General features: G+C 39.7%; 1 protein-coding gene, 1 long non-coding RNA gene and 1 pseudogene across 2 annotated transcripts; 2 read left to right on the forward strand and 1 right to left on the reverse strand.

Annotated features, from left to right (window-relative positions):
* The first annotated feature begins 4,585 nt into the window (after positions 1-4,585).
* Positions 4,586-13,084, forward strand: LOC130185660 (immunoglobulin superfamily containing leucine-rich repeat protein 2-like; annotated as a pseudogene).
* Positions 13,085-13,609: 525 nt separating this feature from the next.
* On the reverse strand, positions 13,610-25,908 carry LOC130170783 (receptor for retinol uptake stra6-like). Its single transcript, XM_056378417.1, has 17 exons — positions 25,727-25,908; positions 25,225-25,291; positions 23,054-23,139; positions 22,833-22,972; positions 22,154-22,320; positions 21,363-21,470; positions 20,179-20,246; positions 19,385-19,464; positions 19,208-19,269; positions 18,914-19,076; positions 18,737-18,812; positions 18,251-18,384; positions 17,351-17,468; positions 17,151-17,252; positions 16,166-16,329; positions 15,738-15,875; positions 13,610-15,379 (listed from the first exon to the last, which is right to left on the reverse strand). The coding sequence occupies exons 1-17, from the start codon at positions 25,825-25,827 to the stop codon at positions 15,132-15,134; spliced, it is 2,022 nt and encodes a 673-aa protein (XP_056234392.1). The 5' UTR covers positions 25,828-25,908; the 3' UTR covers positions 13,610-15,131.
* Positions 16,216-20,734, forward strand: LOC130170791 (uncharacterized). The gene is made up of 3 exons (XR_008828041.1): positions 16,216-16,304; positions 18,975-19,102; positions 20,462-20,734. It is a non-coding gene; the product is annotated as an uncharacterized LOC130170791 (long non-coding RNA).
* Positions 25,909-26,519: the final 611 nt, after the last annotated feature.

The raw sequence follows: 26,519 nt of genomic DNA on the forward strand, positions 1-26,519 counted from the left end.
GATTACAGCAACAGCAGGCGGCTGATAAAGCCACTGTACACTACATATGCCCTGCACCAAACAACACAGACAAAATTAGTGACCAGATATTTATCTCAGGGAATTAGTGGGAGTGAAAATCTGACTTATATTCATTGTTGGTTATATCTGCTTGGACGTATAAATGAGAAGCTGTTTAATACCACTTTCATCATATCAACTTCATGAGGTGAAAATGTGTCAGCTTGTTGCAATGCCCCCAAATGGCCAAAAAAGAAATTAATTAATGCATGTTTAAGGGCTTTATTGAAGTATTTACTCCTTACAATGGCATGTTTTTTTGGCTCCAACATCGCTTGAAATAGAAATAATCCTATATGTTTATAGTGCATCACTTTATTTAGCCTACATTTTGTTATATTTCATTTGAATTTTTAACACGTTTGTTATCTTTTGGATTTGGGCTAAAACTTCAAATACATTTCTATGGGGTGGAACAAGGTTTGTCGACACTACATGACTTTGTAGAGACTGACCCCTGGTGGGTCAATGAGGCTGTAGACCTCAACTGGGAACACAGGAGCTTCGACGACAGCAACACATGTTCAAATGAGCAGAGACTTTTCCCTACAAATACAAAAACATTATGTATTTTTGTTTTTCACTATCAGCTATGTTTCTCAAGTCTTAATTTCTTTTCTTCAAATGTCAGTGACAGAGATTTACTGGATGATTTCACATTTGGTCAATTCACCCTTAAGTTTAGTTTGTATATTTTGTCATTACTGTGAGGAAGTTGACCATGAAGAACATTACGGCTCAAACAAGATGACAATATAAAGACGAGTTCGTTCTCTTATAAACCTTCAAACATATTCACTAATGTACAGTATCTAAGAGTAGAGACAGTAGAGACAGCGCATCCAGTGCGTCGCAACTGAAATCTTCTTCATAAAAGGATTGTAATGCCATCTGCTGGAAAAACAGACTCCTTACAAAAGTGGCACATGATGTGGAAATGTTTTTTCTCTTTATTGATTAATTAATCACTTCATTCTATAAAATGTCAATGTCACAACAGTCCAACACTCAAAGATATTCAGTTCAAAATTATATGAAACCGCTGATTAATATAATCCATCAGAATGAACGTTCTTATTATTATCTGTTGATGTCTTTTTAAATCTATATGCACTTGCATTATAATGCAGTGATAAAATAACTTTGAGAAAAATAAAAGTGGAGACAAGTGTTCACTGGGATGGTGCAAATACGGTTCAGAAATATACAAGTTGATTTGACACTGACATTTAAAAGACAGAATGTACAAATCAGAAAGCAGCTTAGCTTAGCTTAGCTATCTTGGTTGGTAATAGCATGCCAGCACACTGGTGTTGTGCTTTATGCATGAAAAGCCCATCGCAGGACCAGAAACTGGAATCTCTGATGTCTTAAAAACAATAACACACCACATGAATAATATTATATCCAAATTAAATAAATCATTTTTGTGTGGAAAAACATTCCTGCTGTGAAAAATAATGTAAAAAAAAATTGTACAACATCAAACTTTTTTACATTTTTAATTGTCTTGGCACAATTAGTCCTCCATATAAAATCCACATAGGATTTTGTATTGCTTTAAAAATGAAAAAGATAAAGGATATTGGTTTGTTATGTGGAAGAAGTGCTACTCTATGTTTCTGACAGCCACTGAGGTGCAGGTGAGCTGAATTCCTTTGTCACTGTATGTAACCATTGCACTGTGTGACTCACATGTATGAGCTGAAACGCTTGGGGCAGTTGCTCACACACAGAATTAATTTTGCCACCTCAGGATGCACAGCAGCACCTGTAAACATCCTCAGCTCTCTCCAGACTCCACAGGTAATTTGCTGCCACCTAAGGGACACAGAGTTAATGTGCATGGTGCAAACAGGATATGAAACACAACAGTAAACACTGCTGTGCTCTCCTCGCTTTGCATGTTTTAAATGTTTAATTGCCTCCACCTTTGTCTATTCCTGTACCTGCAATTGTTAAGATGTGAATGAGGTGTAGATCTTTGAGGTTAACTTGACTTTAATCTCATATTTCTTTGTTTCTGATGTCATTTCATACTGGTTTGATGCACTTCCCCCTTTTATTGTGTTACCCTGTCTCAAGTTTATGACATTCATTTGCATCCTTGCAAGTTTTATGTTTGTCTAAATGTTGAATTTTTTCCTTTACTTTATTTGTATGTGCATACAAAAAGGTGTAAACAGCTTATTCATCCACTCTGAAAAAATAAAGTTTAAATAATCAAAAGGCCCAGTTTGAATGATTTAAATATAACAATTGATTTCTCAATAATTTTTTTTAAATGTATGAGTTGGACATGAGCTGTAAAGTGGCAGAATAATACTTGAGGCTGTGTTTGACACAGTAGGCAACGTATATATTTGAAGCTTTTTATCATTTTATTCATGTCTCTTGCTCATTATAATCTCACACTTAAGTTTTGTGGTTTATCAGCTTATTGAACCGCTGGACTGTCATTTGTACATGAAATGCAAAGATCTGGGATCTGAGCAACTCTGGTTAACAATGCAGGATCGAAAGCTCAAACTTATTCCACCCTGGGAACTAGTTTGGTCTTCTAAACTAATACATTTTGAAATAGTAAAATAACACAGCAAAGCCCACAATAGATAGAAAAAGAAAAGAAGTGAAAGATTGCAGGCAGGAGGATGAACAGGAAATTATATGTGAACTAAATGAAGCAAAATTTCTTCAGAGGATTCATTCCGCCCTCTGTTCTCTGCACCTGGCGCTCCCTTATCTCATCAACTACTGACACACACACACACACACACACACACACACACACACACACACACATTCCTCATACATCAAAATGTCTTTGTTTTGTTTCCACTGCTCCTTGCGTTGCCCTGCAGAGCTTTCACACTGTGATGAGCTTGTTTCTGCGTTTTTTCAGTTTGCAGATAATGTTGAATGTCGGTCCAACTACAGGGTGTGGACACAACAACATGACAACACATCAGCAACAGCAACAGAACACACATCAGTACCGAGTTCTCTTTTTCAAATCTCCTCACGCAGCACAACAGCAGTCGTTATGGACTAAACCGTTGATGATTGAAATGCATTCAGTGACCACATCTTTCAAATTTCTCCCTCAAACTAACAAACTAACTCCCACTAAACTTCTGTGGATTTACAGTGCACTTTGCACAGGTTTACATACCATTTAAAAAACCTGTTAAATTTATATTCAGATGCTGAGTGCTAAGTGTAATAAATACGACTTCAGTGTCCTTCATTCTGCTGTATCAACATCTAAAAACATCAAGCCCAAGAGGAATTCTCTCTCTTTATAACCCCCTGGTCACATGATCAGACATTTTGCTTATATGCAATAAATGCTGGATTGATCAGGCTCCAAAAAGATTCTGTAGGACAAAGGATGTGATGTGGGTGAGAACTTGGAGTTAAATACAGAAGACAGGGTTATCTGACTGTATTTCTATATCTGTGTCTATCCTACACCTGTACTGTATGTTTAGTGAATATATACATGTTTTTGTTTAATTTCAATTATAATTACTTTAGTGTACAATAATTCAAAATATGTTTGGGAATAGACACACCTAAAGCATAATATCAGACGAGTGTATGAGTGAGCGCCTTAAAATGGGTCCTTCATTATCTCAATTATTTTCCAACTAGATGTTTTATCAAATAATCCCACTGCAACCTTTGCCTTTGCTACTAATAGTGTTCCAGCATAGAAAACTGCACTAACTGATATAGTCAATGCTTTTATTTTTTTTGCGCTTTAGCAGTTTAGCAGCACCTGCAGGGTTTGTTGTGTTATTGCAGGGAATCACATTGCATTCACTGCATATTCACGAATGAATAACTAAATAAATAATGGCGGCCTCATCTCATAATTATGGCTCACTATCTCATAATTACATATGATAAAAAAGAAAAATTTGGTAGTGGCAATATAGCCTACTATATCTGAAATTTACATTCACAGAATACAGAACACCACTTGTTAACTCATGATCAGGTGGTAGGTGTAGTCTACCAAAGGTCAAGGTCTCTGTGACCTCAGAAAACACTTTTTAGCCATCACTTAAGACACACAGCAATTAGGACAACATTTCACACAAATGGTTAATATTTTATATGACTCTAAACAGGGATGTGAAGTGAAAATAGTCTGAGTGACAGACAACCACAAGGCGGTAACTGTAGTTTTTATCTGGGGTTAGTATTTTTAATATATGTATTTATTCTTAAAGTTTTTATTTATTAATCTGTGACTTCTTACCTCTTACTTACCTTTGACCTTTTACTTTTGCTGTTATTAGCAGTAGGTCTGGTTATATTAGTAGTTAGTTTTAATAGCAATTAGCCCTCCCATAGGCCTATACAGTCCACTGGTGGAAACAGTGACGGTCATGTTGAAGGTCGTTTCCCCTTTAAATTTAGCTTTTTGTCGATGGTGTTCTGTCCAGAGCTGAGGGGAGGGGGAGGAGGGGGAAAGGTGAAGGGAGGGTGGGATAACTCAGTATGACATATATTCACAGGCAGGAGAAACCCACGCACCCACGCAAACACGCGCGTTTTCATCATGTAGAAGCAGACAGACAGAAAGACAGACAGACAGACGGACGGACTTCGACCTCAAACTTCATACCAACATGTAGCCCGGGCTGCTGCGATTGGAAACACCGACGGACGCATCCGGATTCCTTTACTGATATAAAATAAAACCCGCAGGTAAGAAGCTTCTCATCCTGGTCTATTGGCTACTAACGCGGTGAGGTGAAGGATCCTCTTCCCTCCCCCGCGCATCAATGTTTCATGCGCGACCCTGCGTCGAGGTGTTTTTGCAGAGAGGAACTTTTGGTCTTGTGTCGGATTACACTGGCAGTTATGATGCGGGTGTCATAGCTGGGAGTGAATCCGCCGGTTTGCAGCAGCAGCAGCAGCAGCAGCAGCAGCAGCAGCAGCTGCTGCAGCAGATCGCCCCGCTGTAAACAAACCCAGCAGACGTGCGGCTGCCTTTCAGCACCAAGGACAGAGCTCCGGAGGCTGCTGCGTAGTTTAACACCGGAGGCGTCTTCTAACAAAAACACAACACAGGCCTTTACTGTCTCTGCTATGAATTAAACACAGAGTAATGTCTCTTAAATAACAATCTTAAACGCAAAAAACGAGGATGAGCTGTGCATTTTCTTGTTGCAGCATTTTCCCAGACGCCACAGAGCCCTCTGGGTAAATATATGGTAACTCACAGTATAGCTGAATCATCACTAATACCAGGCAGAGAAAGAGAATCAATTTGCTAGTTAAAAAAAAAAGGACAGATGTTAATTTCTCAATATCAGAATGACCAGGTGGGAGTCAAGTCATGTGTGCAGTGTGCACCAAAACAGCAAAATTACAACATGGAAAATCAGGAGCAACTTTCAGGTTGCAAATGGCTCCTATTCCTCTCTAAATATAGAACCATCTTATCCTGCAGAGAAATGATCAGATGGACAAAATGGTTCAAGAGTTTGTATGTGCAAATTAGGTCTTGGTTTCATGTTTCCTAGCTTTGAGATGTGATAATAATAATAATACAGATTTATATGGTAAAATTCATGCAGCAAGAAGTGCTTTCAAATGTGACAGCAGGACAAAAGAATTAGAAATATGTGTGGGTTACACAAATATATATATTTTAATTTCTTTGAAATAGACAACTGAATTTTCCTCCCTAATGTCTCGTGGCTGGTGTGATTCAAAATTGGAGGCATGTTTGATGAAAGGCATATTCACGTATCTTAGAGGGAAGATAGATATAGAAGACTGGTAGAGGACAATCTAAGAGCGTGCGATGGAGCATAAAATGAAAGACAGTTTGTCATCAAGCCCCAGGTCACTTGGAGCTTTATATAAGTAGGAGAACTTTAGTATCAATTCAGAAACAAATTGGAGGTCAGTGCAGACTAACTAGAACTGACCTAATGTAAATTGTGTTTCAAATAAGTTTAGGGTGTTGAACCTTGAGAAAGCAACACATTACCTGTCAGGAAGAGAAGGTCAGTGAGTTCTCCGCCAGGCTGGAAAACACAGACTACTCAGATCAAGTCTCTGTCAAAACAGGCAGATTATCTTATCACCGAGATCCAGAAGAAGCTGAGTGAGAAGTTACAGCAAGAAAAATACATCCATCAGCAGTAACTCAAGGCTGAGAATCAGTCTTATGCTGAGTGGGTGAAAGAGGATCAGGAGTTGATCCAGGGGCTGAGGAGTGAGCAGGATGCCCTCCATCAGGAATTGGAGGGCCTGAAAGCAAAACTGCAGGAACTGCCCTCGAACAACCTCGAGAGCTGAAGGAGCAGAAGGAGTCCCTAACACATTTACTGATGCCAGAGCCTGAAGTCTCTGAGGAGAAGCTCCCTAGAGAGAGAAAAAAAGAGGCATCGGTCTGGAAAAGAATCTGCCACTTCCTCATTTTGACTCTTCATGTTCCTTCCCATGGCAGTGTGGGTTTCCTCCGATGCCAAATCCCATATGTTCAGGTGAATTGGACACTCTAAATCGCCCCTAATCAATCAGTTTAAAAAAAGACATTAAACATTTTTCAAAATAAAAGTCCGGCCTGTGTATTAGCCTGTGTATTTTGCAGTAAGTTGTTAGTTGGTATCACACACAACACTGAATGATCTACATAAAATTTATACCAACAATCCAAAAATAGATGAAAAATTACTTCTGTGTGATGCTACACCATGGATATATTATAAATGCTCTGCACCATCAGCTTGACTCATAAATAGTGTTAACAGTCAACAGTTACAAATACGGTATGTTTTATTAAGCACTTATGGAGTTAATATTTCAAAACACTGAAAAAGGTTTTAGGTTAAAATTTCAAGAAATATACGTCCTACATATCTGACTTTTATTTAACAAATGCTTCATGGATACTTACAAGTTACATTTTACAGTGCTTTCTTCGCTAACAGTGTAAACATGTTACAGCAAACATTCACAATTAAAATAAAAACTGCTGTAAGAGCAGGTAAATAGAGTTTCATTTACTGATTGATAGATGGACTGTGACACTGTTTTACAGGAGCAGAAAATGGCAGCCGCAGACACCCTCTGCTTCACTTTGTGGATTGCCACGGTCTTCACCACCGGACTCGGCTGCCCTGAGCTCTGCACCTGCTCAGATAAATATGGCCGCCACTTTGCTGAATGCTCCTACAAAGACATAGCTGAAGTCCCAGATGGTTTTCCTTCTAATGTTACAACTGTGAGTCTCTCCGCTAACAAGATCAGTTTGATACCATTGGGGAGTTTTGACAATGTCACCCAGGTGACATCGCTGTGGATGGCCCACAATGAGATCGTCTCCATTGAACAAGGGGCCCTCACGCCTTTGGTTCATCTGCGTAACTTTGACATCAGCCACAATAAAATTGTAGACTTTCCTTGGGAGGATCTGCAGAACCTCACAGCCCTGCATCTGTTGAAGATGAACAACAACGAGATGACCCACCTCCCGAGGAACGCCTTCTCCAACCTCAAAGAGCTGAGGTCCCTGCGACTCAACAGTAACAAATTTGTAACTATTGCTGAAGGGACGTTTGACGGTTTGGTGTCTTTGTCCCATTTGCAGATTTATAGCAATCCCTTTGCGTGCACCTGTTCCCTCAACTGGCTCAGAGCCTGGATTTCACTTTTCAACACCATGTCAGTCGCGGAGCAGGATTTGATTATTTGTGCAAGTCCGGATAAACTTAAAGGGGAAGTGATCGGAAAATTACCTGAGTCAAGGTGCACAAGCCCAAATGTCACAATATGGACTGAACCAAATATTCATAACACAACCCTCTATGAGGCCAACACATTGATCCTGACCTGTGATTTCAAAGGAAACCCGAAGCCACTGGTCATGTGGAATATTCGGAGCAAAAGCCGGAGGCAAGAGCTGGTGTTGTCGTTCACCGAGGATGACTCGGCAGAATCAAATGCGGACTCCTCACTGTCCCTACACCCTGTCAAAGTCTTTAATAATGGAACTCTTATCATTTCACAGCTTAGGAAAGAAGACAGCGGCAACTACAGCTGCTCGGCCACGAATGAGTTTGGTAGAGCTGATGATTCGGTATCTGTGAAGGTGGTGGCCTCACCCAAACCAACACCCCAACCCAAATGACCACAACACCCACTTACACTGAAACACAATCATCTACACGACGATCAACAGACAAAATATCTATTTTTGATTCTGTGCGTCTTCCTGATGTGAGGAGAAAAGACTTGAACATGAATGTTGTACCAACTGTCCCGCCCACTGCAGAGATTAATTCGGAGTCTTATGAGGAGGAAACAAGATATCCGTCACGTGCTAGTAAATGTGGCCTGACAGCAAATACAAGATACATATCTAGCCATGTCTTTAACGGGAGCCTGGATGATATAAAGCAGTACACATTTGACTTTGGTGTCATTGCGTTAGGGGTGTCAGAAACGGAGGCAACAGTTCGACTCAACCCTCTACTCATACCTAGAGAGAAGAGCGCCAATCGGGACGCCACTACTGCCACATCTGGAAGCCTCCTCAGTGACAGCGAAGAGGACCGCGCCCCTTCAGACGTCTCTGAAGGAGTCCACTCCAGTGGCTTGTATCTGTGCGTCACTGCTGATCGCAAACACTCGGCTGTGCAGTGGTCGAGAATCAAGGAAGGCGTCAACACGTATCTGTTCAGCGGTTTACGCCCTGGCACCAACTACTCCCTGTGTCTGACCTACAAAGGGGAGGACTGCGAGGTCCAGGTGCTGTTCACCACCAGGAGGAGGGTGCCAAACCTGCTGATCATCATCTCGGTCAGCATCTGCCTCCTGACAGTGTCTACTGTGCCTCTGCTCGGCGCGACATGCTTCCACCTGGTGTACAAATATCGCAGCAAGACGTACAAGCTGATCCTGAAGGCCAAAGACCAGTACCACATGGAGAGGAACCTCACCGCCAACTTTAACATCCATGCATCTCACACCGACTCTCAGAGAAAGATTAATGTCAGTCAGCTGGACGAGGAGGAGGGGGAGACGGAGAGCAGAGACGGAGATGGAGAGAAGGAGGCGGATACAGAAGAAAGTTTGGTGACTGAGTCATTTACTTTGTCTCAGTGCAGGGGGAATTTAGACGACTGTGAGGTAGGATCCGAGTACAGTGATAGGCTGCCTTTAGGAGCCGAGGCAGTGAATATTATAAGCAACTACAAATATCCAAATCAGTAAATGCTGAATGTTTCTGACGTAACATAATTTGCATTCAGTTACAAGGTAAAACAGGTTTATTTTGTTTTAAATTTGTGTCAGTGGTTTAGGTTCCCTTTAGCCTTTATGAAAGCTGCCTAGCACGCCCGGTTCTAAACTGCTCTGATTGGGTGGGGCATTAAGAGATGTTGACTGGTTTCTAACTGCCAGACTTCAAGACTCATTACTAGGCTACTCTGAGTGTTATTTAGGACTGTAATCTTTTAACATGCATTGTTTTATGTTACCTAAAACTAAAGTAAAATAATCTAATAATACATAAACCCATAATGTATTTAATTTGGAATTAATTGGTTGATTTTGGTGTGGTCCTCATATGGAAACCGATACACCTGGCATCCTAAAGATGCTATTTGATTTAATAGACTTATCATATATCATTATTATCACCATAACATGCTTTTCTACTGTAGTAAAATATCTTTTCAGTAACAGTAGTTAGTGACCATTGACGTGCTGACATGCTGATGTCAGTGTAGTGTCTCATCTCCAGTCTGAACTTTCTGTTACTGGCAGAGTTTATTGCTGCTCTGTCTCAACGCAGTTAACGTTGTTTTCTTCATCACAGTGACTTACTACCCACTGTACATTTAAACTTAGACTAGTTCTGCTCCAGCACTCACAGATCTCTGCTCCTTTTAGCACATTAATTCAGCTGTTAGTTTAGCTTAGCAGTTAGCACTAGCTTCTCTCGCGCGCGCGCTCGGTGTTTCTTGAATCAACAGATGAACGTGTTCATCAGAGTGTGGTGTTGTTGTAAATTCAGTGTAGAAGACTGTGATGTTTATTACATCTTCAGTGATGTGTGCTGTCTTACCTTCGACACACGGCTCAGCTAGCTAACTGGAGCTTTTTCTAATCTGTGACCGTCTGTGTACACAACAGCCTTCAGCGTGATAGGCTATTAGTCATGATGTGTAACCAATCAGATGGTGCAGTGGGCGGGACATTTCCCTAGACCTCAGAGTGCCGACTACGGATCAAAGACCGACGCAGCTAAAGTACCGCATTTTTTAAATCAGTTGTTGGTTAAAAAATAATAATTGGAAAATGCTGAATAGCCCTACTATTCAGTTATTTTTTAAATTCTGGGATGAAGCGGGACGATTTGGTGCGTCAGTCGGAGCATTTGGTGGGGCATTGCCCACCACACCCCCCGTGCCCATGCCCATGCCCAAAGCTGGGCCCATGTTAATGAGTAAGTAAACAGGCAGGACTCAGTTCACCTGTAATTAAGATCATAAAAGCAACAGAACGAGCAGACAAACAGGAACAGACGGGTGAAGCAAAGATAACGCAGGGAAAAGACAAACAGCTACAGATGAACAGCAAGGTACTGGGCTGGTTTAAATACTGCGACTGATTGGGGAATGGTAAACCGGTGAGCAGGTGGGTGTGGGAAGTCAGGTGACTGGGGACGGAGGGAAAACGGAGGTAAAGGCAGGTCATGACGGCACGGTAGGGCCTGCAATCAGAGGAGCGTTAGAAGAGGGGAAAACAGGCAGGAATGAATGAAATCGTGACTCTCGTCCAAATGGGTCTCAACTGAAAATTATCAAGAAAATTATACACAGCATTTGGTGGGGGCTCCCCACCCCCGTGCCCATGACTAGAGCCTAGAAATACTGCTTTGTTCTTCAGTGATTTCAAGACTCAAAATATATTTATTGGCTTCAAACCACACCCAAAGCTGAAACACTCTGGCTGGATGCAGCTGCCAGCCTCTATCAACTGTCAGGGGAGGTTTTCCAGACAAAAGTCTTTTAGCAAAGGCTGAACAAGACCTGGTGTGGGCTGTGTTAATCTTATTACACAGACTCTGTTGTAGCTGGGAAAGTCTGGGCTTGTTTTCATCCTTCTAAGGCAATTTTCTGTCATTCATTTATGTACACTTCTGGAAAACAGTTTCCACAAACAACACCAGAAAATGACAAAAAAAATCAAAATCAGACATCAAAGTAGAAAAAGCAGCAATGTCTCTGCAGTTATTAAAACATATGATATGTGGGGAAACACCTATCGCACTACCAGCTTTGGTCATTTGGTTGGCTTACTAGAAAGCACATAGAAACTCTGCACCTTCACCACAGCTGCACAATCCTCAAAGGTTTTATTTTTTAAATCTGGATCCAGACCTGCACCAAAATACACATAGTGATAGACAATCATTGGATACCAGATGTGTAGCAAACATGTAAGTCCGGCCAAAATGTTCAAAAAAGGCCTTATCTCTCTACATTAAGAAATACTGTAAACAAATCCTGGAACTAAAGATGTTTTTTTGGACCAAATTTCAGTAAAATCTATTAAAATATTTTAGATATATCCCACTAACTATAAATATATAAAAACAGCAAATAAAACTGAAACATATATAACCTTATAAGTAGAGGTAATATTACATTAAACATACATTCTTTTTGCGAAACCTCCATCATCAATCTGAGAGTTTGTCCACAAGAACCACAGATTGCCAAAATGTTCTTGCACATTGAGGAGAGTCCATAAAGTCAACTCTGAAACAACAGTAATGAGTCCTCAGAGGCTCTGTTGTCCACATGTGTTTTCAATTACACTGGCTGATTAGACCACTTATCAGGTTGAAGTTGAGTGATGTATCCTGGGAAATACATCTTCTACAGATACCAAACTCTATGAACTAACAAAAGTTATAACTTTGTTAATTGTTCCACCATAATAGATGCAGTAAAGATAATAGGAAGTTTGGCAATGGAAGTTAAATCATCTGTGTGGGTGGACTACAGTTTGGATGTGTAGGGGCTTTAATTTTCTTTTTTCTTTTTTAATTTAATTAAGTCTCTAATTAAGTGTTATTATATGCCCAAGTTAATTGTTTTTCTCAGCACAGATACCAACAAGAAGAAATGAAAATCTCTGTGAAGAAATATTCTTACTAACTTTATGGTTATATATTTTTTTATTGCCTCCATGTCTGTTTGTTCAGAGCGTCTTTGTTCAACCTGTGTAAGAAAACAAGAGATGACCACACAACGAACTGACCTTATTTCTGCCGTCCTGTGGTTATTATCAGACCACGTTTGACAACAAAAAGACATGTACGTTACAACAAATAACAAAGCTTGTGTCACATATGAAATGATGAACAATAATGTAAACTAGATGTAAGCAGTAGTAAATGTACTAACTGTACCTAAAATATACCAATATTCTGCTTTAAACTACTCACAGTAAATGTGTGCTGTCGTATCACTGTAGGAGTGAAGTAGCTTAAAAAATACAGACACTCAATCTTCTCAGAAGGGAGTTTAAATGTTTATAAAATCTGTGTCGTTTCAAAGAGAAAACTGTTGTGTCCTGCAGCTGTGAGCTCTTTGTCCAGTAATACTGTGAACATTTCCTATGAAGATAACCTGTTATAGCTCTCTGTCACGATGTTAACATGTGGACAAGTTCAGTATTATCCACCAAGTCTACTTCAGTGTACAACTGTAAAAGCACTAATAATGAGTGTGTACGTGAAGTGATTGCTCAGTTGTATCTGGGTCATGTGTCCATCCTGCTGTTTTTTCCCAGAGTAGCTACTGTGTTAGAAGATCTGCATGCTGCCTGTTGTTTGGGTCAGTGTTTGCTGCTGTACTTTTCTGTTTTACACCCCTGTAATAAATGAAATAGTATGTTTTTACCAAAGTGTTTAAATCTCCTCACCGACTCTCCTGATCCTACGTGCCTCAATAAAGTTTGGACAAAACAACCCTGATAACTGTTTATCTTTTTGTCTCAACAGGACCAGCATACAAACAACTACATCTTAGTTAGCTAGTTAGCCGGCTAGTTAGTTAATAAGTTGTGGACCACCATGTGGTGCAAAACATTGAGGACATCCCACATGGGATTACAAGAGACCAGAATAAACCAAATGTCAAAGTTACCACAAGACCACGTCCTGTAAGACATATATTTAAAATACTTAAATTCAATGTGTCAGTAACTAATGTTTTTTTTAAAAGCATAAAACATTCATATAAAATTTGTTTCATGAAACAGTTTTGTGTGATTTGATGTTTTATCCACAAATAGAGCCTTTTAGGTAGTAAATGTATTAATTATTATTTATTTGATTTGTTTGAATAATAAAATAATGGCTTCATAAAAGCCTTGATACATCATGAATAGACTGATGATAAACAGCTCAAATAAAACCTCAAGTAAGAGAAGGATTAGTTAAAGACTTAATTAAAAAGGAACAATAATAAATAGATGAAATGATCGTTACTTTGTAATTAAAAGGTATAAACAATTAAATACATCAGCAAAATGAAACTAAATCAATTACTTGATATTTAAAGAGATTTTGTAAAACAATCTCATAGTTTTAAAAAGCAATATAAATGAAAAGAAACCAATTTAACAACATACTTTCTATTGGAGCCTTTTATTTTTCTCCAGCAGTCACTTGTCACATGTTAAGAAAACTTTATTTGTAAATCCATTAAAACAGCATATAGGAAATAAAAGGCATCATGTAACAGAAAACTCTCATCTGCCATATTCATGTTATAATGCTCAATAACATTTATATTTGTTATAATATGGTATAATATAAATATGGTGGTTATATTACATTTAAATCCGTAGCCTAGCAACCAAAGGTTAGTCTGGAGTAAGAATAAAGTTCTTGTGTTTTTTCATGTTATCACGTCACACAAGTTGATAAAATTCTACCATCCGTGATCTTACGAAATCCTCTCAGCGAGGAGAAGAGAGAACATACAGAGAACCAGCATGTGCTGACATTTCTGCATTAACCTGGGGCAATAATAGACTCATGTCCGAGCTCTAATCGATCCTCTGCTCCAGTTCTGATGCTGACATTGATCAGCTCTGTCAGTCTGTGCAATGTCAGTGTGGAATTACTAAAAGGCCTCTAGACTATTGCACAAGCGTGACACAATTACAGTTAATTTTAATCAGTAGCTGAGACCTGATTCATGTTGGAGCTGATGGGAAGATATATAGTTATATTTTATTAAATGCCACCAGCTTCCTGGTGAGTGATACTTTTTATTTTAAGTTTCAAAGCTTTTTTTTCCACATGTGAAACCATTGCTACTGGGGCTGAGAGGCATCTTAGTACGTCAGTAACAGGTGGAGACAAACTCTAAAGCCAGAACCAGTCTGTAGAAATCCCACAAGTCCACAAGACATTCAACCACTTATGTGAAGGTGAATAAATCACATCAGGAGCAAATTTCCAGCTTTAAAAAACTGTGCTTTGGACAACAACAAATGTTCTGCTGGCTTTGAGTTTGTCACCATGTGCCTGACTTGACCTACATCACAGACTCTGGATAAACCCTGGCTGATGATTTAGGTTATTCTAGTGCCACCAGCTGGGCCGAGCAAAAATCTGGCAGGACAGCAGTAGTATACTCCAAACAAGATCACACCGGACGTGTTCACACACAAAAACTAAATGACAGCTCTGTGTTTTCATATGGATCACCGAGCCAGGTTGCCTAACTATAATCATATCTCAGCTGTAGTTAACCATAACCTGTCCTGAACCTTGGACATACCATTGTTGCCATTGCAAAAGCAGGAATCTTAAGAATCATTCAGTATTGGCAATATAATAATATAATAATAGTAATAATAATAACAAAAAATAATCAAATGGACTCATTCATCACCCAAAATATAGTGTTGAATGTGATTGGTTTCTACTTTTCCTGTGAACTGTTTTGTCTCTCATGTAATACGACTTTGTTTGGAGTAAACCACCAGCTCTACGGTCTAGATCAGGGAGCTCAGTCAGTTTTATCTTGGTTTGTTGCGGTCTCCGTGGACTGCTCAGGCTCGGTGGCCTCCTTCTTGCTGCCTTTCTTGGAGCTGATTTTGGGGGTGCCGTTCAGGATGCTCTCCGAGGTCTGCAGCGTCTGGAAGTGCTTCCTGGAGCCCAGCAGGGACGGGTTGTTGACCAGCGTGTAGAGCAGCTGCCAGCGAGAGCGAATCCTCCGACTGCTGGTCGCCTTGCTCGGCCGGTTCTCCTGGATCCCTGAAAGCATGGAGGAGGAGCAGGCTGTCAGGGCAGAGGGAGACACCGGACTGAAAGGCTGAGGGTCGATGAATGTACTGCAAATCTGGTTACTCCAATCACTGCGATGTTCATGTTTCATGAATATGAATAAATGTTGAAGACTGAAACAAGGTGAATCTGTTATTTGTTATTAGATCAATAATTTCATCTCTGGTCTTGTTCTGGCGGTGGTGGGTCTAGAGATCCTGCTAAATGTTTGGATGCTAAGTGAATGGATGACAACATGCTAACCAACATATGTGTGTGTGTGTGTGTGTGTGTGTGTGTGTGTGTGTGTGTGTGTGTGTGTGTGTGTGTATGCAGTCGGGATCTATACCTTCCTCTGCGTCTCGTATTTTCTGTCCAGCTCTGCCGCCCTCGATCATCATGTCCAGCAGCAGCCCACAGAAAGCCTTCACCACCGGGTGTGACTGGCTCACCTCCACCTTCAAGAAGTGGGTGTAGTATCGGTAGGCTGGATGGGGTCAGAGGTCACAGAGCGTAAAGTCAGACTGAGAACACATCCGGATAATATCTTCAATTCTGTGCGTGCATGCTTTCTTTGACCACACAACTCCAAATTTATCGGTTAATGCTGTTTTATCTTTTCATTGTCAACAAATCGCCTGAAGAAACCAAAACCAACGATTCATTTATCCAACTAATAAACATCGTCTGGTTGCCGCAGCCTGAGAGCTGATGCGTATCTGCCACAGAACTGCATCATGTGCTTAAAGTAATTTAATAGAAGCCACACTGTTGTACCTGGGTCATAGGACTCTGCGGTGCGGTGCAGCAGACTGACGTCGATACGACCCAGGTGGATGATGTTGTACAAAGCTGTTATCACCATTCTCCATATTGCCACTATCACTCCCACCAACGTGTTGATGAGGAAGAGCAGGTAGGTCAGGAGGAAGAGACTCTCTCTGGAAATCACCATAGAATGTGTCAGAAAAATTACCTTAGCATTTTACACATGAAGACCAGTTCACTTGTCGTTGTCAGTATCAATCAGCCTGAAACAAGAAATACAGCTGGCTACAGCAGAGTCTAAAGACATATTTCAAGTTGCATGATGGGAAGTGAGAACTTTATTGAATTGCAATACTAAATTGACGGAGTAACTATTCAATAATAATTTCTGTACATTTGTATTTCCCAATAAAAAGGACTAAATGGTGTTTCAAACTGCCGGGAGCGCAATTCACAAAACACAGGATCGGTTGTTATGTAAAGTTGTTGTCTAAATTAAACATATTAAAGTATAAAAATACTGGAATTTATACTTTTATTTCTTGGCTTAAAAGTAATTTAAATTCAATATATTAGAGTATAGAAATACTGGAATCAGCCTACAAAATACACAACAGTCCTTTAATTGTAAAATCAAACTACCCCATGCCCCCAATTACAGCTCTGACATAATTAACAATCAAATCATTGTAATATCTCAATGACAGAGTGATTTCTCTAATATTCTACTGAAATTGATCTTTTCCCATTTGTAAATGTCACAAAACTTACAGCACTGAGAATAAAGCAGTTCAGTATCAGATGGAGAAACATATACTCTATCTATTAGCTTCTTTTAAAATAAATTAGCACAATATACAACAGTTACAACAAATACCTTTCACAGGTAACTCGAGCACAACTTTACACGATTAATTTCTATTTAATTGATTATATTATATTCTAATTATATTCTGTTACTATATTCTATTATAATATTGCCGGCTTCTCATACCTGTGGTTCAAGTCTCTTGTTCCAGCTTCCTTCTTGATGAAAGCAAACTTGGCAGTCACATGCTGAAGCACTGTCGCCAGTGTCAGTGTGACCCAGGCAGGCCTGAGACGTCACAAACCACAGTGAGGGAAGAAGAAGTTATCTCTGTTCCGATCATTAATTAAAAAGAATAAGAGCTACATGCGACGTTGCCGACTCACCATGCCTTTCCTGCGATTTCAAACACGATGATGTTACGGCCGTGAAAAATAGGGATAATGATCAGAAACACCAGGAACAAGAAGCAGATGAAAAACACAACAGTCTGGATGGCCATTCCTGCAGCACAGCACAGAAACAGGCCGTTATTAACCATAAAGTCAAACACATGTCTGAATATATTTTCTTTCTTTGTTTTTTATCGAAGCAGTTTATTAAAAATCTGAAAACTAAATTCTGCCATTTCATTCATCAATCCAAATATTAATTAAAGGATAAGAGAAGCATTATTTTATATGTTTTCTTACTGTAAAAAAATCCCACGAAGCGACCAAAATCAACAAACCGACTGTCAACTCAAAGCTCATTGGTTCCCCAATATGTCATTTTTTCAAAACGTCTCACAAACACACTGGCTTTTTGCAGACTTCACTGTGCTGTAGAATTAATTTTAAATGAATAAAACCGATCTCAACTTTTTAGAACTTTAATAAAAAATAATGAACTGAAATCTTTCATTATAAAAGTATTCAGACCCTTTGCTGGTCAAGTGCTTCCTGTTTGCTAAGAATGGGACAAAGAGCCCAGATTCAGGTGTGTAAAGCTTGTAGAGGTTTATACTCAAAGAGGCTTCTACAGAGCACTGAAATAAGGGTCTGAATACGTTTGCAAATCTTCACTTCGGATTATTGAGTGTAGATGTGTTTTTAATAGTCTTTCTCTGAACAACAGTGGAGCTGTATGGAACAGAGGGATAAAATATGATTCTCTTTCGCATCAATTTAATTAGTTAGTTTTGGTCTTTTCATTGGATCGGTTGGAAATATTCCTTTATTTGTTGTAGAATATTACAAGCTTTATCCTGAAATGAAGTTAGAATCAATGATGATTTTCAGCTTTACCGAAGCAGACGATTGCAGCCTGGTATCCTGTCAATCCCATCCAGCAGACGATACCAGGTTTAGATGGAGAGATGGTCTTCTGGCTGTTATAGATGTTGTAAATGTCTCCCTTATACAGGCCTTTCAGGTTTGACCTACAACAAGTGAAATCAGTGATACGTCAGGCAAGAGGGAATCTAACAGACACAACACACAGCACAGAGAGATGTGGGTGGGGTTAGTTCGGGACGCTCGTCCAGTTCCCACTTGGACATGGGCATGAAAAAAAGTAGTAGTAGCAGAGTAAAGTTAGAAGTTGAGCTTTGTAGTTGGATAAATTCAGCCATTTGACTAAGAAAAAAAAAAAGGAATAAAGCAGGAACATTTACTATCAATAGTATTTCAATTATCACATCGTTAAAAGTTACTGAGGAGAAATCAGGACTCATCAAGAAAAGATAATCGACTGTAACCAGACACCTCTCTACGGAGTGTTATTGCACATACCTGTGGAGAACCATGGACCTCATGAGCATAACGAGACTGACCAAACAAGACAGGGTCATCGCACACAGGTAGCACACTAACAAAAGCAAGACAAAAGAAGTTATTGTTCTTTTTCTTTTTTAAAGGTACAGTGTCAGATTTTGTTAAAATGCTAAAAAAACAAGTTTCCTCACATACCTTCCAACAACCAGGTGTAGAAGGTCACGATCTTGACGACCTCCATCCTGTTGTCTGATAGGACGATCCCGAAGCCCAGTAACAGGAAGGCGATGTTTTCATCAATACCAGCGCGGACAATATGGAGAATGGGGACCACCATCACGACCAACAACAACGCCGTCTGAAACCAAGAGAAGTTACAACATGGTGTGTTTTCTGCTCCACAAACATAAACAGCAGTAAATACATTTTTATCAGATGGTAAAACATGATGATGATGATGATGATGATGATGGCTGATGAAGGACTTACATGATATATCGCCACTAAAGCAACAAACGCCGACACAGCCAGCTTGAGCGGGAAACGAAACACTGAAAGACAGAATGAGTTATTGTCTCACCACATCGCTTCAGACCTTTAACTTATAAGATTGGCTACAGTCAATGTGTCATTACATTGTAAAAAATCAAGAGAGAAGGTACTCACCTTTTTCAGGTATATAAATATAACTCTTCGGCACCTCCAGTATTCTCTCTGCCAGTGTTGGTTTGTCTGTAGCTGACGAGCTACAATCATGAACAGATCATGTGAGTCAAATACAATATAAACGCTCTTCCTTTCAATTTAAATATAATGACAGGTGACAGTAATTAAGATGAAAAATTAATACATTTTATTGCCCTAAATCATTTTAATGAGATAATCTAAATGAATAAACCGTAATTTGTAATGTGTAAATGTATAATCATATAATATAAATAATATAAACAATAGAATATAAACAATGCTACAAAGTTAAAGTCCATTTTGTTAAATTACCAGCTGCATCTTTGGAGAATTTTAACTTCAGTAAAACATCATATCTTCATCAATGTGGGGAGTTTCAGTTTAAGGGGATTAGAGAGTCAATATATGAAATTGTTTCAAAGTTTCATATGTAACTTTCACATGTGCTTTTATTTTATGATGAAGATGATTATGATAAAAAAAAAAGTGGATTTATTCTGAAAGGTAGTGGGACGAAAGAAAGTTCTGGTATATATGAAAGAGCACTTCAAACCTCACACCTGTGGTTTTTGGGCGGGAAAAGCACAGGTGTCAGTGATTACTAAAATAACGAGCACATTTCATTTAGCTGATGGGATCCTGGTTTTGTTCATACTGGTCCGCGATCACGGTGTTCTGGGACACTGTTCACCTGCGTTTTGTAAGATCTGTAAAATAATACCACGACCTAGATGTGTCATGAAACTAAGCATCATTGCTTTAGCTCCAATCACCTGACAGCGGACGACTTTTTCTTGAGAAGTGACTTCACGTAGTCGTTGTAGTAGCTGCTGTCGAGGTCCTGTGAGCAAAAAAAAAACTTACAATGAGTCACTGTATGAGGAAGTAGCTAGAGGATGTTATTACGATAAGGTCAAAGGTCATGTGTTTCAATTTCTTGATAATTTCCAGTGGAAAACGTTTGACTCTCCATTTGGACCAGAGTCATGATTTTTTCATCTTCATTTAATTAATTCCTGCCTGTTTTCACATCTTCTAACTCTCCTCTCGCTGCAGACCCTACCACGCCCTCATGACCTGCAGTAACCTCTGCTTTCCCTCCGTCCCCATTCACCTGACGCCCCACACCCACCTGCTCACCTGTTTCCCATTCCCCAATCAGTCACAGTATTTAAACCAGTCCAGTTACTCTGTTCTCAGTCCTGGTGCCTCAGCTGTCTGTTCCTGTCGGTTCTGTTGCTTTTGTGATCTTAATTACAGGTGAACTGTTTTCTGACCCATCAACACCGCACTGAATCAAAACCACTGACCAGGCCATGTAATATTTAAATTGCCCCACTGCCACTTGACAAAATAAATCCTGTCCGAAGGCGGCTTTAGGAAGGTTCAGCATCATTTCAAGAAGACAGAAACATCCTGTTATATTCTGGATAATTAAGGGTCTTGATACTGCTCATTCCCTGAAATTAAAACTGGGTTTCGGGCACTGAGCATGGTTGAAAAGATGACCTCAAAAGATATATGTCATTCTCTTTTTGATGAGCTGTATAATTAGTTTGAATAAGAAAAAGTAAAAATACAAGTTTAAAAGATTAATGACTGAAATTTCTGGTTTTCCTGTTTGTTTGTTCTCACCACAGGGAGCTCTAAATCTAAATCACTGACCAAAACTGTAGACAGATTAAATCTGCTGTTGAAACAAACTCATTTATTTGAAAGGGGGGGAGGAAATATCACCTCCCTTGTCATAATCTGCACAAGGACGCTGAGTTAAACCCACTCTGCTCTGAACAAGCTGCTTACAGTAATCATGGTTGTGATTTACATAGTTGAAATTCATGTTTCTTGCTTCAGTTGCACCAGAGACAGTTTACACAAAAATCATGAGGCAGAAAAAATGTTTGACTATGTTTTGACCTGGCTGTACGTTGACGTCCATGTTGATGTCTTTTCTCACCTCATCAGTCTTTGGTCCTTTGACAAACAGCAAAATAAACTGGACACAGAGATATGCCAGGCAGGCCAGCTGAGGCAGACTCGCAAGCAGAGCGTAGAACTTATAGATCTGCGAAGAGGAAAAAATGTTAAAGTGTCAGTTTTTGTTCATGTGGTTTTTATGTGTTTCAGCTGAAATTAATGTCACGTTCTGATTAGTCTGATTAATCCACTGTCAACAGTTTTCAGTATTTTCTACTGAAGCTTAAAGCTGCACCTTTGACATTTGTTTTACTTTTATAAAGATTATTATGCCAAAGAAATGTGTAATTTTTGAAGAAACCGAACAGGACCGACTGCACTCCACAGCTAGCCTTAGCTAAAGCTAACTTACCAAGTTTTTCCTCTTTCGTGTGACTTAAGATGAATTTTCACGCCCCAATATCTTGAGTTTTGTAATGCCACATGTAAAACAGTGTCTAGAACAAAGTGGATAAAAGTAACACAGATCTAGAAACTAATCCTGCTAATATAGTTTAGATTTCTTTTAGATTGAGAACAATAACTTATCTGGTTTATCTAGCAATGATAGTACTGTAACTTTTCCTCTGCAGTTCCCCATTTAGAGTATTTTGGCCTCTTTCAGCACATTGTTTTGGCTTTACAGCTCAAACAGCTTCTGTTTTGGTTCATTTGTGTCGTTTCCAGCAGCAGCATGAAGCATGAAAACGGCTCCAATGAACCCACAGTATATTATAATATTGGAGTAAAACCTTTTCGTATGCATATATAAGCATGTTGCTGGTATCTTGCCTCTGGAGTCTTTGGACAGTCAAACTTCTGCCACACCAGGACCCCGAAGTGACTGAAGGAGAGGAGCGCCCCGAACACATAACCTGTTTTACGCTGCAGAGTGCCGCAGGCCAACAGAGGATAATACAGGACTGGATAGTAGAAGATGGCGATGATCTTCATGTACTCTGACAAACGAGGGATAACACAGAGGAGTGTGTCATTTATTGACAAAACAGAAGACAACGATCAGGACGGTTCATTACTAAACTAGTTTCTGTCTCACTTGCCTTAAATAGAGACTAGTGTTTTTGATCCATTAAATCACTTCAGTCTTTTCTAAATTTACAAGGTTAGAGGAAAGTTTTACTTCCTTCCAGTTACTACTTATCTTAATATAATGAGTTTAAAAAGCTTCAGGGCAAATAAAAGAAACAGATCACTGTGTGTGATTGTATATTCTGAGACTGCACACAATGTAGGTCTTTAATTAAACACAGGCATGTCCTAGGGCGCCCTGGTGGCTCACCTGGTAGAGCGTGTACCACAAAGGATTAATCCGAACCAGCGGCCTTGGTTTGAATCTGACCTGTGGCCCTTTGACTGTGACCCTGTGACTTTCCTGTCTCTCTCACTTTCTGTATCCACAGAAAGGCAAAAATGCCCCAAAAAATAACTTAAAAAAAACACAAATGTCCACCTTTAATTTCCGCTGGAGTATCTCTGCAGAAAGGCAATGGGTCCGGGGCGATCACCAGCATAGCCAGCTTGCTGAACACCAGTCCAAACACAGCCATGGTCAGGCCCTTTTCCTGAGTCTGGTCCAGGAAGTTGGTCGGACTGTGAAATAAAAACAGGAACGTGTAAGACAAACCTGCCGTCTGAAGCCCCAATTATCTCTTAGGTGTATTGTGAATTGACCTGAAGATGCTGGAGGATCCTCTTGCAAATCCTTGGCAGAATTTGTTTTTCCTGGAGAGAGCTGCCAGGATCAACATGACCACCAGCTACAGGGGAAGATGAAGTTCATCAGGACATCAGGACTTCAATTAAATCACATCACTGTTTTCCTCTCAAAACTCGGGTGGCCTACAACTCAGTACTGCACCTGAACGCCTCACACACACACACACACACACACACAGCACTGGAGCTGATGCTAACAAGCTACATTTTTTACCACCTTTAACATGTGATTCTGCTCCATGTTACCTTAAGGTTTAAAGTGTACAGGGATACAGACTGAACTTAGTTCTTAACAAACTTAACTTTGTTTCCTCTGCTTCCGTCGTATCTGTTTTCTTCAATGATTCAATTCCACCACAAAAAGGAAGGGTCTCAGTCAGTGCATGCTGGGAAGTCCGCTAATGTTTGTCTGTAAAAACCTAATTTAATGAGTCGTCTGAACCATCAGCAGTCCTTTTATTTCTGCTCATCATTTCAAGTCCAAAGATTTCAAGTCAGAACGACTCATGTTTCTAAGTTCTGAAATGGTCTAAAAATATTTGTTTAATTAGTCTAAATTGAAGTAACATTAAATGAATAAAACTTATATATTTATCTAAAGTTAATAATAAAACACACTCCACTAAATGTCTGCATGATGTTTTACTTCTGAGCGCCTCATATAAAGAGCATTTTTCAGACCGGACTCTTGTTATTTCTGCTCAGCTGCAGTGACCCAGCTGTCACAGTTTATTATCTCCTGAACAAGGAAAATGGCCCGTGTCCCCTCTGTGTACAGTACGAGGGGGTCTCTTGACCGAGTTAAAGTGGCCCTCACTTGTAATTGGGTGAAGGCGAAACGAGGGTAAACATCGTTAAATCTGACATCAGTCTGAAGCGAACACAGCTGATGGTTCATAGAGAAAGCCCCAAAGGATTTGATGGAAGATGCACAAACTTCTACACTCACTGTTTTCCACTAATGTTGCATTTAGAAGGAGGACAATGTTTTGTAAATGCCTTTATACAGCTTTATGTAAATTAATAGATATTTACAATCAGGAAACCTGCAGCCGGTTGCATCAGCTGTTCATAAGGTCAAACTTTCAGCCTGTTTGTAACGCAAGTGTTTGGAGTTTAGCAGTGTTTGCAGTTTTAAGCATAAAACTGGTTGCACAACACAGGCTGGTTACCATGTGGAGACTAGTTACTAAATATTCAGACTCACTAAATGGCAGATGTAACTTAAAATACTGTAAGTTAACCGAATTAGCCAATGTTCTGTTAACATGCTAATATAACCCCTTTAGCCTTGATTATGTCATTCTGTTGGGACCATATGTCCTGATGCTTCAAAATGCTGTGTAACAATGACGTAAACGGACGAGACGATTGTTTGTTTTCTCTACTTTTCTCAAATCTTTGCTTTTTTTTCTTGTGAAATAGTCAAGTGTTTTACCCACTGAATGAAATGGGAACATCACTCTTTGGTTGAACAGCTCACAGCTCATGGATATTCCTCCTCAAAATTACACAACACAAATACAGTGTTTGTCCTCGAATTATCTGTGTCCCAATTCAGGAGCTGCATCTTTCAGAGGCTGGATTTGGGGAACGATTGCACCACTGTGGCACAATTAAGCCTTTCCCACTTCGAAGGCTCCAACATGTGGATCCTTCGTGGCCCAACCTATCCCAAGATTCATTGGGTTCCAGATCAGTTCAACAGCTAAAAATATAGCTGTTAAAATACCAAGAGACTTAAAACCTCAAGTTTTTGTAAATAAAAGTTTACATGTTGTCAAGTTTTCTTGGCATCAGGAGCGACGCGGAAATCCTCCGTAGGCCCGACCGTCTCATTTTGTCTGTGCCTTTGCTGAATAAGAGAAACATGTTTTGTGACGTGACAGAGCTACGGTGAAGTATTGATTAGGTTTAGATCGTGCTTTGGGTTAAAGCACAGTCACCTGACCCTCCTCCTTGAATGTGAACATATGATGTTTTGGGACATTTGCAGAAACAACTTATGCCGTCATTTTCTTTGGGAGACAGATCTCATGTCTAGGTGAACACTCAAAAGAAAATCTGCCTTTACATTTCAGACGTACAGTCGCTTTTTTTTTTAACTTTGACTTGAGTATACTTACAGATATTGACAGCATGCATACGTTGAAGAGTCTGTCATCTGCTGTTGGGTAACATGGTAAAATAACTCTGTGACAAAAACAAAGAGACAATAAATAAAGCTGAAGTCAGTCACATTCAGAGCAACCAAGCTGCAAATGTGTGAGAAACAAAAGAAATGAGAATTTTAGAGAGACGCCCTCTTGCAAATATCTGTCCATAATTTTCTGTTTTGAATTGACTGTCATTCTTTATTTATTTATTTATTTATTATTATTCAATAGAGTCCAGGTTTCAAAATTATTTCAGGGTTGGACGATTCAATTCAAATTTCCAGATTTGCTTTCACCTCTGAAACTGTGCGAATGAATCACAATAACAAGTCAAACTAAAACCTATCCTGCACATACAAAGACTCAGTACTAAATATGTGCAACAGTGAAAATAGGAATCAGATGTTTTTACAGATAACCAGTCAAACCTCCTGCTCTGATCAATCTGAAACGATCTGGGTTTCATACTCACTCTTTGGGTGGTTTGGTCGGCTCTGCGTTGTTGGAGTACCAGTCTGAATATTCATAGTAGGAATATTCAAAAGGCTCAAATTCAACTTTACTGTGATTCATCGCGGCTGCTCAGTCGAGTCAAACAGGTGAAGTGGGACAAAAAAAAAAAAAAAAAAGATCCAGAGGAGTCCGGATCCTCGTTCCCTGTCAGGTAACCTCGCTCAGTGATCTGCTGGTGCTGTAACGTGTCGGGACAGTTTGGCCCAAACACCCCGACACATTCCAGTCCAACCAAGAGCCAAACACAGCAGATTAACAGCTGCTGAGAGGGGAGTGAGAGAGGAGAGAGAGAGGTTCAACATTACAGTGAATGAGGGAAGAAGTGGAGGAAGAAACTGACCCAAAGTGACCTCTAGTGCTCCTTAAAGTGACAAGTGCTCCTCATTCTCTAAATGTAGTTAATTAATTCAAATTTAATTGACTACAGTCAAGTTGTCGTGTTTCTTAATTCTACTATAAACATTCATATAAAAACTGAAATTTCTGATCACTTTAGATATAGACGTACAGAAATGTGCAAAAGTTTTAGGCACTTTAGATATTTTAGATTCGTATCCATCACACAAGAGTGAGCCCAAACACACAGTCAGAGTCATACAGAACTATCTGCAGATGTTGTGGCCCCCCACAGAGTCCTGATCTCAGCATCGTGGAGTCAGTCTGGGATCATGTGAAGAGACAGAAGAGACTGAGACTAAATCTGTATTTCCCTGCTGCCTGACTATGATGAAATTCAGAGTTTTTCGCAGATA

Source organism: Seriola aureovittata, chromosome 1 (genome assembly GCF_021018895.1).
Source record: "Seriola aureovittata isolate HTS-2021-v1 ecotype China chromosome 1, ASM2101889v1, whole genome shotgun sequence".
NCBI lineage: Eukaryota > Metazoa > Chordata > Actinopteri > Carangiformes > Carangidae > Seriola > Seriola aureovittata.

Excerpts from the sequence above, each read along its gene's own strand:
- LOC130170783 (XM_056378417.1), bottom strand. The coding sequence starts at position 25,827 with ATGAATCACAGTAAAGTTGAATTTGAGCCTTTTGAATATTCCTACTAT. Across the intron at positions 23,140-25,224 it reads TATGCATGCTGTCAATATCT|CTGGTGGTCATGTTGATCCT; the intron begins GTAAGTATACTC and ends CTTCCCCTGTAG. Across the intron at positions 16,330-17,150 it reads ACAAGAGACTTGAACCACAG|AGAGAGTCTCTTCCTCCTGA; the intron begins GTATGAGAAGCC and ends GGTGATTTCCAG.